General features: G+C 36.8%; 1 protein-coding gene across 5 annotated transcripts in view; it reads left to right on the forward strand.

Moving 5' to 3' along the window:
- The window catches only part of Sorcs1 (sortilin related VPS10 domain containing receptor 1), a 484,666-nt gene that overhangs the window by 385,173 nt on the left and 87,166 nt on the right, over positions 1-12,327 (forward strand). For all 5 annotated transcript variants that reach the window (XM_074078345.1, XM_074078344.1, XM_074078347.1 and 2 more), the window contains exons 13-17: positions 1,463-1,554; positions 3,268-3,375; positions 4,985-5,102; positions 6,544-6,674; positions 9,818-9,931. In XM_074078345.1, the coding sequence (XP_073934446.1) occupies positions 1,463-1,554; positions 3,268-3,375; positions 4,985-5,102; positions 6,544-6,674; positions 9,818-9,931 (563 nt within the window). The remainder of the gene's footprint in view (positions 1-1,462; positions 1,555-3,267; positions 3,376-4,984; positions 5,103-6,543; positions 6,675-9,817; positions 9,932-12,327) is intronic.

Here is a 12,327-nt window from a genome sequence, read left to right on the forward strand (position 1 = left end):
CTAAGGCTGCATTGCCTCTATAAATTCTCCTTGCTATGAAGTCAGAACAGAGAGATATGCAGTGATATAGAAATAACCATTACCCAGGTGGTGTTCTGAGATATTTAAATCACATGTGCAAAAGACAAAGTAATAACCATCAGGTTGCATATGTTAGATAAAGTACAAATGAAATCACTTTAAACCAATGTGTTTAGCTTAAATGCTTCCTGCATTTTTGAATGAAAATTAGATACCCATGGCTTATAAAACAGGCGTTTAATGAGGTTTAGCAATCATAACAAGATAGGAGCCTAATGCATAGTTGTTACACTTCAATAAATATGTTTTAATAACACACTGATGTTTAATTATCATATAATAACTGGTACTGTAGATTGAAATCTAATGCACAGGTAATCACACTTAGCAATGAGAGCATTCTGCTTTAAATTTTAGAAAAAGAAGCTAACACGATGGTCCATTTGCCATCTCTTACCTTCAAACCCTTTGTGCCTCCTCAGTGGGATTTTCATATTTTGAGAAAAGCAGGGCAGGAAAGTAATTTGCTTAAGAAACACCATAGTAATTGATTATGGAGGTACATAGGAAGAGAGACTATTCTAAGGAAGATTCCTCTGGAAAATAGAAAGCCAGGATTCCATCTTCTTTCTTCTAGCACCCCCAAACAAGGCATAAACATCTGTACTTCTGCATTCCTGGGGAAAATCCTAGATATAAGAATTAAACAAGTGGAGATTATGTCTGTAGTGTAACTTCAGACAAGTCTATAGTAGCAGTTTGAGAAAACCACATGCATCTTATATAGAAAGGATTTAGTCTGTACCCAAAGTGTCTCTTTGACTTCAAATTCGTTTCTGTACATTTGGAGAAAGACACATGTAACCACAGGTGACAATTCTCTTATGACTTGGTAGAATATCTATGAATTAAACAAGAATATGTTTCTTTGTTAATACTTGGAAATTTGTAAATAATCAGATCTGAAAGCTGGCATTGCAGTGCATCAAGTTCCACTTCCATCAACTATTATTTGCATAGCCTGAGGCAAATCACTACATCTCTCTCAGTATCCTCATCTGTAAAAAGGAGGACATTGATGTAAACTATCCCTAAGATTTCTTCCATCTAGAGATGCATAATATGATAGTTACTTAAAGTTCTGACATCAGAAATGGGAATCCATAGACATTACTATAAATATAAGGGAATATAAACATGAGTATGTACTATTCACTTTTAAATTTTATTTCATGTATACCTAAAATAATTTTATAGAACACCAATGATACATATAGCCCATGCTGGCAAACATTATTTTATAACATATTTTTCTCAAAGATTTACAGAACCCTATGTCTATCATGGGGTAGATTTTTGTCCTTATGAAAACTGGTTTCTATGTACACTGGTATGTTTAGGTGTAGTTTTGTTTCCACGTGTGTTTATTTTCCTCTTTCAGATCTTTGAAGAAGAACACAGTGTTTTGTACCTGGATCAAGGTGGAGTCCTGGTTGCTATGAAACACACGTCACTCCCAATTCGACATCTTTGGTAAGGGCATCTGTGTCCTGGAGACATGTGTCTGTTAATTCTTCTAGGACCAGTCTAGGAGTCTGGCTTTACTTGTAGTCAAATGCCAGGATCTACTAGAGCCTAATTTACACATTTGTTTAAAATAAGATTGCTGCCTACAGTTTTGAAAAAGGAAGGGTAGAGTTGAAAAAGAAGGGATGATAACTTTTGCCCCTAAGAAAATAATTGCCTTATGATTTCCAAATGTGACAATACTCTCTCTGTAACTTATTCTCCCAGCACCACCACTGGTAGAACCATGTTCACTATTAGTCATAGTCTCGAGTAGCTTACCTACTTATTGTCACCCAATCCAAATAACAAATATTCACATTATTGTGTGCATTCTGCACAAAGATTAACAATTCATGACAATTCTGCTCCTATCTTGCTTCTGTAAAACCTTCTTAGTTTCCTTTTATGAGGTGATATTCTACAACTCCACCTGTGTCTTCCACCTATGGATGTGCAAGGTCTGACTTCTAGGACTGTTTACAAGAAGCTCCTTCACATTTGTTTTAAAGAAGCTCTTAAATTTGGCAGGGTGGTACATGCCTGTAATCCCAATACTTTGGAATTCGAGGCAAGAGGATCACAAGTTCAAGGACAGCCTGAGATACATAGTGAGTTCCAGGTCAGCCTGAGCTATATAGTGAGACCCTGTCTCAAAAAAAAAGTGGCTCTCTCCACATATGAACTAGTTCAAACTCAGAAACCTGGTTTTTCCCTCTACTGTTAGTTTGATATCCTCAGAAGAAAAACAAAAGTTTAGCTTGGGGAAAGGCATCCGTTAAGAAAGATAGTCAAAGAAAGTCTTAGTCAACTTGGGTCACTATAACAAAAATATCATAAACTGGCTAACTCATAAATAAGAAAAATTTATTTCTCACAGTTCTGGAAGCTGCAAGTCCAGTTCAAGGTGCTAACAGATTCAGTGATCCTCTTTCTGACTTACAATTAATGTCTTCTTGCTGTTTTCCTACAGTGAAAGGGGCAAGGTCAGTTCCTCTTTTTATGCGGCACTAATCCCATTCATGAGGGGTTTATCCTTATGACCCAATCACCTCCTAAATAATCTACCTCCTAAGATCATGGTGGCTGGTGATTAAATTTTCAAAAATATGGATTTGGGGGAGGACAAAAACATTTGGAAAATAAAAGTGATCATCAGATCGGCAGACTTCTTTTACTCTCAAGAGACCACCCTTCCATACCCATTCATTCATTCACTGAGGTCAATCAGGATTTATAATAACATAAAAATATGATTAGGACTTGGTCACTTAGAAATGGGTTTGTTGGCATCCATCTAAGTCAATCTTGCAAGTTTGTTACTCTTCAAAATAAGGTTTTCTGCTAGACAGCAGTGAGAATTTGGAGATACTCATATTAAGGCTAAGAACTAACAAAATTTCCAAGTTTAAAATTTTTCTATTAGATACTTATTGTAATTCACATCTCATATTGCTCTCTCACTTATTGATGCCTTAGCACATCTGGGTCCCTATTACTTGGCTAATTGTGTTTCTACCTTTTGATATAATTAAGAACATTTATTTACAGGAAAGGCTTTCTTTGACAATGCCCTAGGTATTATTAGAAGGTATTCTTTCAATTGCTACTCTCTTTCCTAAACAGCTCTTTTTTTTCTTCTTTTGAAATGTGAGGACTCTTATTTTGTTATATCATTAGGTTGAGTTTTGATGAAGGGAGATCTTGGAGCAAATACAGTTTCACATCTATTCCACTTTTTGTGGATGGGGTTCTGGGTGAGCCTGGAGAAGAGACTCTAATCATGACGTAAGTGGAATACTATAACGTGTTTCATTCTTAATGGTATTTTTTTGATAATACTGGGGTTTGAACTCAGGGCCTCATACTTACTGGGCAGGCACTGTACCATTTGAGCCACACCTTCAGCCCTTTCATTCTTCATAGAGAGAGCAAATCCAGAATGATGTTTTGCAGCTAAGCCTATTTGATGTGCTGCTGTTAGGTTTGAGATGATTAGCAAAATCCTTACCCCCTACTCAGCAGTTCCCCACCAAGAGAAAGGAGAAGAAACATACGAGCAACCACTTTTTTGGGTCTTTGGTAGTTTTTAGGAGACTCACCGAAGGGTAGTAGCAGAAGGATTAAGCTCTTCTCTTTCTATATTCAATAAATTTAGGGAAATTTGAAGGAATCATCTCAATAGAAATAAAGCTATTGACTTAAAACTTTAGTAATAAGCAAACTGAATATGCAGAAAATCTCAGTTACACAAGAATGATCTGTCTTTCAATTAGAACACAGCATTTGACAAAGCCCACAAAGGACTTGATTTTTCCCTTGGCTCTTTACCTAACCCAATTGTGAAGTATATTAGGAAAACCTTGAGAACAATCTGTTCTTCTGAAATTGCATTTACATTCATTCTTGTATGAAAAGTCATGATCATTAATTTAAGAAAGACTTGATTAATGACCTGGTTGCCTATGACTTTCAAAACATGGGCTTTCAGTTTGAAGCATAAAACTGTGTTATTTCCTTCTAGAAAATTTGCCATGGAAAATAGAAAGAGAAAGTTTGAAAGCAGTTGATCCTGTCATCAATAAAAATTTCAAGGTTGAAGTAAATAATTGGCAAATTTTCTAACCTCCTCCCCTCTTTTTTCAATGGTAGAAAATAAAAAGAACAATGTAATAGGCCTAACAGCTACATTTTTATTATTGGACATGGGAAATATGGATACATTTTTATTATTGGACATGGGAAATATGGATAAATTAAATCTAATAAAATTAGATTTTTATATTCGTGAAACACAGATTAAAAATAGGTTATTTAAAAGGCCACTTTGTGTCTTTTACTCATACCTATGATTAGTGATTCAAAAACTACATTAAATACCCAGTCTCTCTGGAAGAGTAGTACAATGTAGGAACAGTTATTACTACTTGGCTCTGTTGCCTACTTCCAAAGGCACTGGTGGGAAGATAAAATGCCATGGAAACAATGGGAACCAGGTATATTAGCAAAAGAACCTAGAATTATACCTTGGACCACCTAAAATTAAGTATTTTTGTTGCCTTAGTCATTTTTTTTTCAGCTGTTCTGTGGCAAAATATACATAAATGGGTTATTGAGTCTAATACCTTGAAGTTAAGCTATGTCAGTTATTAGTGATCTAACTTCGGTGTTTCCATGTTGTAAAACCACTTTGAGCCACTGTTTATCCATCTGCAAAGTGGAACCAGTGTTAGTATTCCCTCACAAATGTATTTTAAAGATTAAATGGTATGATCCATGTAATGTACTTAGCATTATACCATTCTCACAGTAAATACTCAACAGATGTAAGCTGTTAATACTGTTGTAACTGTTACTGTGATTATATGTGTATTTTTATCATCATGAATCATTGCAGAGTGTTTGGACACTTTAGCCACCGCTCTGAATGGCAGCTGGTCAAAGTGGACTACAAGTCCATTTTCGATAGACGGTGTGCTGAGGAGGACTACAGGCCTTGGCAGTTACACAGTCAGGTAGGATCAAAAAGACTGAGATTAACCCTGGGAAGTAGGCAGGGAAAGTTTGAACGAAAGCTACTCCATAAGGCTTAAGACCTGAAGGCCAGAATGTCCATGTCATTCTTACACATTTTATGCTCCATAGCAGTGAACAAAATCAACATTTATATCTTGTTATAAAGTTATTTCTGTTTTATTATGCTAAGATATAATGAGATAAAATTCAAATATGCTTTGCTCAATCTTGCACCTCAAAATGAAATACCAAGTCAGCACTGAGATCCAAGCATAATTTATCTGAACACATATGGATGTGTGGTGGGGGCAGAGCGAGGAAAAGAGCTTCAGTTTCATCTGGGAATGCAAACAGAGGTGAGGCATAAGATAACAAAGTAATGCTGGGTGAGTCATGCCAGAAGAATTCTTCCTCCCCATTTTAAGTTCCCCAGGAGGAAATAGTACTTCTTGCCTCCTCCAAAGTACTCATGGTACCAGATTGCAGAATTGCTAATGGGAAACCTTCCAACATCCTAGCCTCTTGGTTTTTCAGCTCATATCAAAATGCTTGCATGAGAACATCTATTTTTGATTTCCCAAGACAGAAGTCATTCTGCAGCTTCTCAGAGGATATGATGGAATTTCTTGCTGCAAAGCCATCACCATATTCAGGCAGTAAAACATAATATACTCCAAACGCAGACTAAGTAATATATCTATATGTAGCTGTGTAATGGAACCAGTTAAAATGAGTTTCTGTGTAATGGAACCAGTTAAAGACAGTGTGTGTTAGACAAAAAAAAAAAAAAATTCTGCTCTGGTCTTTCAGAAACACAAAAGGAGCTATGTTTGATAGAGCGCTGCATTACCTTGAAACTCCCACTCTATTCAGAGGTTCAACAATAAAATTATCACTCATTTACATTGCTGCTATTTTCCCCTTTGGGATGCATAAGCATTCAAAGCTTTTATTTATCTCATGGAAAAACACTGAATTTAGCTCTCTCACTTGTCTGGTAGATGAACATAAAACCAGTTATAAAGTTGTGTGGGCAGAGCTGTAATAAATTGGGACAAAATGGATCCTTTTATTTCTTAGCAACATTCTTCTTTCATATGCTCATAAATGACCAACTGAATAAATCTTTTGTTATGGGAGAATTGAACTTGATTAGTGCAGGTTTGCTGGCAATATACTAGTCATAGGTATCTTCCTTATCTGTGCATCCTTTGTGGCTCTGAACATAACACTTTGCCAAATAAAAGTTTGCTAAGTAGGAATTAAAGATGTTATTAGATAAATGCCTTATGCTTCTAAGGGTTGCCTTTGTAGCCACGTCACCAAGTGGGATAACAAAGTCTGTACTCCACTAAAGATTGTGGATATCTCTCTAAGCTGCCCTGATGTGCAGCAGAGGAAGTCCAAGCTATGTGCTCAACTGTGTCAATGTCTTTATAGGGTGAAGCATGCATCATGGGAGCCAAAAGGATATATAAGAAGCGAAAATCTGAGCGGAAGTGTATGCAAGGAAAATATGCAGGAGCTATGGAGTCTGAGCCCTGTGTCTGTACTGAGGCTGACTTTGACTGGTGAGCTCACACAGTTATCCCAAGAGCTGTTCAATGTATCACATCCACATGGCCCTTGACAAAAGCTTAGATTTGAAAAAGTAGCGACATGTATAGTGCTGTGTGGCCTCATGCTACACGCATGTGCGAATGGCAAAACTAGGAGTTTCTTTGCATTTAAAGAGCGCTCAGAAGATTGCTGGTAATTATCTTCCTGTAGTTGATAAATCCTCAAAACAAAAAGATACCAAACTTATTCTTTCTGTGCTACTTAAAATAGCAATACTGAAAACAATAAGTGGACTTTTTGGAGAACAAACATATTTGTGCTCTATATCTAAAGTTTCTAGAATCTAGAGTCTAGAATCTAGAACGAATGATGTCCTTATAAGACATTAAATTCTCTGTTCCTGAAAGGTTTCAATCAGTGGACAGCTGACCACAGTGTATGAGAGCTATGGAAGACATTTGTGAAGTCAAAGCAAGGGTACGTTCAGTAACCACACAAATATTTGACTCTGTGAACCTAGTGATAAAGGAGCTAGTTTAAACTGGACAAGTACTGAGATACTGGGAGGTTTAAACTAAATGTTCCTGAAACATTTGCTAAGCAGGAAGCTAACTTGTGGGTCCAACAATGTCCTTGCCTGACCCATGTGAGGTTTACAAATTATTGATGATAAATACTAATTACCCCCTTATTAATTCCCATCACATTTTCTGTTACATTTTTTCTCTTCTTTCATATTTTTCTTTTTCCTCTTAATTTAGAAAAAGCAGTTACTAAATATGTGTTTAAATACTGAACAATTAAGACGATCTGCTTAAGAACTAGTCATTCTTTAAGAATTTGTTTTTAACAGCATAGCAATTACAGGTCATATATCTGACCATCAAAATATCAGTGAATGAGCTACACTGTGTATGCACCCATCCATATTTTAGAAAACAGTCAACCTTCTCTAACGATAGACTGCTGGAGGTGTTCTCTGAACAAATAATGCTGGGAAAGACCTGGCAAAATTGGGTGCTAGTAATCAGACAATGACTCTTCCCCTCTTGGTGGACAAGGCAAGCCAGGAGCCAGTGCTATAGCTCTTTGGGCTCAGCCTGACGGCAACAGAACTTCACTTACACTGGAGCTCAGAAGGAGTTCTGCAGGGGCCACTCCAACTATGACTCTTATTTTTGTAAGTGCAACATTACTCTACTGCAATGATGCAAATATTTTATCCCTGTCTTACCCTTCAGGATTGACACTCTGAAATACATTCACAGAAACAACTACCATGAGGTTTTAAGTCATTCATTGCAATCCTACCTTCTGAATCCTAGCTGCTTCTGCATCATCTTCTCTATTCACGTAGGGTTTGCAAAGGAAGTCAGCATTCTATATTATTGGCTTAGTTTTGGCCTATGAAGCAGTCATTCTTTTGCAGAGGGCAAATTTATTATCCAGAGAAAAACTAGGAGCAATAATGAGGCGAGATATCTGAATATCTTGATTTCTCTTGGAAACATTTGTTTCTTTGGGGGATGTTTTCCATAAGGTTCCAAAATAAGCCAATGTTGTTGTTGTTTTTCATTCTTTTTCAATTGTAACCTAGTCCAGAGCAAAGAGGCATAGATTAAGGAAAGAAACTGGGCTTCTATCCTTCCCCATCCTCTACATCCCTGTCTTGGCCCAATCCTTGCATCCATTTGTGTTTGGAAACTGCTACTCATCCTACCAGCTGAACTGCATTCCAAGAAGTGCAAAATTAATCATAAACAAGGCTATTGTAAGGTTTTTTCTGGTCAAATGAGATTTTTGTGACTGCATGATTTCTGAAAATATTTTGGAAGGCTCACCATGACCTTGTTGGGTTTCTACCAGTAGCTGTAGGTTTTTTTTAGTGATTTTACCTGAATGGAGTGTAATGACAGATGTTGTCATTGAATTTTCCCTAACCTGGATCCCTGGACATTCCTTCCCCGCTCTCCTCTGCAATGACCTTGCCCATCATTCTCCAGCATTTGTATAAAGTAATTCCCTGATATGAACACTGGGTATTCTAAAGGCATCAGTTCTGAAGTCTTCCTACCCATGCTGTGTTGAACCAGCACCAAATTCAGCTGGTGTGTGCAGAATTCTAAGTACCAGCTGCCTGGTGGCAGGCCCCTGAGCTGAGCCTATTTCTCCCACCCCACTCATCATGTGCCAGCATCTCACCTCCTTTACACAGATGGGCCAATTCATACTAATGCTTGCTGATTGCTGCCTGTGAGTTGTCTATGCATGTGGAAGCACAATTTGTTGCACTCTCTGCCCAGTTTCATCTCCCAGAAGCCAAGAATGTCAGGCTACTTGCCTCTAGAAGCAAATGAGAAGAGTCTGAGACAAAAGTCTCTGACTATTCCCAAAGCAGACAGAGGCTGTAAAGCAGTCCCAAGTGGCAGCACTCATAACTAGGACAAAACTTTTCCTTAGGGGAATGCATAAGATACTCCTGAAGGACATTTTCTTTTTAGCTGGAACTTCATTGGAAGCACATGGCTTGAGCACACAGAGACCTGGCTTGGCTCTGCTTGGTGGATCCAGATGTCTTGGAAGAGCATCCCAAAGACATCATCAGTAATGAGGACTGGGCCACATGTGGCTGTGCTAAACTCTGTAGTGAAATTGTCGCTAGGGCTTCAGCTTCCGTCACTGACTATTTTCTAATTACAATCAGTAAATTGTATCCTGCTAATGAGAACAGAGTCTACTCTTATAGCTCACAGACATTTGAATGGTTATTATTGGTTCTGTAGGATATTTTCCTGGATAATTGATGTCTATTAAAAAACAGTTCAAAAAATGCAAAAAGGATAGAAAGGGGTGAGGGAGGGAGAGTAAGAAAGAGTAATAGAGTGGGTGAATGTGATCAAAGTATATTATATACATGTATGGAAATATCACAATGAAACTCCTCCATGTTGTACAATTAATATGTGGTAATAAAAATGCAAAAAATGTGTACATTTCAAAAAACAACAGTTCCATTTTTGAGAAGTCATTGACTCTGGGAATGCTTTTTTTTTTTGGAATGATTATAGTAGAAGTTGGCGGTGGACTAGCATGGAATAGTTCTGAGTCATTTTACCACCTACTGAAAGGTTTCTCTTGGCTCTTTCCCCAACAGTGACTATGGCTATGAGAGACACAGCAATGGGCAGTGCCTGCCAGCTTTTTGGTTCAATCCATCCTCTTTGTCAAAGGACTGCAGCTTGGGACAGAGCTACCTCAATAGTACTGGGTGAGTGGCTGTGGTATTGACCTTGATAAGCCAACCTTGATGCCTATGAACATGTGTTATACTGACAGTTTACTTCTGATCAGAGACTGGGCTTATTTCCTTATAGAACAGTGCATTTGCATTTTTCACCTTAATAATTGCATGAGCTTTGCACCAATAGTGTAAGTTGTATCTGGAAGAAGGACCCTGTTGCAAATAAAGAAATGAGAAAGGTTCCTTGGATTAAGAGGATAATAACATTAATATATAAATTTCTTCTTTTTTTGGCTTTTCAGTAGTATGTAAGTGTTAATAAGAATATGGTAAGCTCTCTGTCTATGCCCAGTCTTGACACATTGGAAGTGTGTATTCTTTTACAAGCACAAATCCCTGAGTTCAAACCCCAGTATCACCAAAAATGTGTGTGTTCTGATCTTTATAAATCTGTGATCAGCCTCTAAAATTTGGTATTAAATATGCTGTGCCCCAGAGGCTATCCAATATTATTTAAGTAATGCTATAGAAGGGAAACATTCCATTACATTGCCATAAACATGATTTATGTTTACAGGTTTGAAAATAAATAGTTTCTGGAACCCATTTGGTTTCTGCTTTAAAGAAATTGTAAGAAGGTATTTTTGAGCCATTAAGGGAAATTGAACATGTACAAATTCAGGTGATATATTAGTGCTCTCCAGAGAAACAGAACCAATTTTATATATATATATATATATATATATATATATAGAGAGAGAGAGAGAGAGAGAGAGAGAGAGAGAGAAATATTTAATATGAGGAATTCACTCATTTGATTATAAGACAGGCAAACACCAAGATCTGAAGGGTAAGACACCAGGCTGAGACCCAATGAAGTTGATGGCCCAAGTCTAAAGCCCCCAAAACTATGAGACAAAATGGTATAGTTCTAGACACCAGGAAGCTTGAGACTCAAGACAAGTCAAACTTTCAGTTCAGCTATGAAGCAAGGAGAAAAACCAAAGTCCCCATTTGAGTATCATCAAGCATAAAGAATTCTCTCTTATTTGAGGGACAAACTGTCAAACTCTTTGCTCTATTTAAGTCTTCAACTGATTGAATTAGGCTCACCACATTAGGGAGGTCCATCTTGTCTATCAATTAAAATGTTAATCACATCTAAAAAAATCCTCATATGATTGGGGTTCATAGTCAACCATGGGCAAAAGTTAGTGAGACACCCCCCCTTACCAATAGCTGGAGAGGGTGGCATACACCTATCACCTCAAGCTATGCAGGTAGCTAATATCAGGAGACCTGCAGTTCTAGGCCAGCTGGGGCAAAAGAGTTTGCAAGATACATCTCAGTGGAAGAAACTGGGAATAGTGGCATGCACCAGTCATCCCATTGACAGAGGGAAGCTTAAATAGGATGATTGCAGGTCCTCATTAGCAAAAAGTGAGATATTTCCAAGAGAAGCAGAGCTAAAAGGGCAGAAAGCCTCACTCAAGCAGTTAGAGCACCTGCCTAACAAGTGCAAAACCCTGAGTTCAAACCCCAGTACTGTCAAAAAGAAAACAAGTATAGAATTCCTGAATGTACTTAAAAATTCTAAAATTATATACATATAAATTTATAAACATTAAAATGTAAAATAGTGCAAATATGTAATTAACTTTATACAAATGTACAAAATTATTTATAATTACATATAATATATTCATATTGAATAAAAGACAATTGCTTGTAGCAAAAAAAATAAGTAAATGCAAATAAAAACATCCTCATAGAAATGGCCTACATAACATTTGACCAAATATTTGGACAACCCATGGCCCACTCAAGCGACATACAAAATTAATAATTCCAAGTGATTTAAAGGAATTGTATTTATATATTTAGATGTGATGAAGACATATGATTAGATTAAGGCAATAAGGGACCTTGTGCTTATATTATGGGTGAGTTTTGTTTTAAAATATTGAAAAATATAGTGTTATACTTATTAGATATGAGTTGATGAGTGCATAGGGGTTTTTTATACTACTTTCTCTTATTCATCAATACTTGAGAATTCTGATATTAAAAAGTTAAAAATAAAGGAAGAAAAGGGTAAGGGAAGGAAGGAAGGGTAAGTTAGGATTTCATCAGTAAACCAGTTCTGTTTTACCAAGCCTTTTACTCATTTCTCATGTCAACTATAATACAGAATACACTGTAAAAGGTGAAATTTCTAAGCTAGGTATGTAGCTTAGAAGTAGAGTGCTTGCCTAACATAAGCCTAGGCTCTAGGTTCAATCCCAAGCTATGCAAAGAAGAAGATGAAGAAAAAAAAATGGAAGCAAAATTTCCATTTATGTACTTCTATTGTTGAAATTTTTAATCTTTTTAATTAAAAAGAATTACTAAATAATATGCACTTTTTTTAAAGAGATAAAAGA

The sequence above is a fragment of the Castor canadensis genome, chromosome 7, assembly GCF_047511655.1.
Source record: "Castor canadensis chromosome 7, mCasCan1.hap1v2, whole genome shotgun sequence".
Taxonomy (NCBI): Eukaryota; Metazoa; Chordata; class Mammalia; order Rodentia; family Castoridae; genus Castor; species Castor canadensis.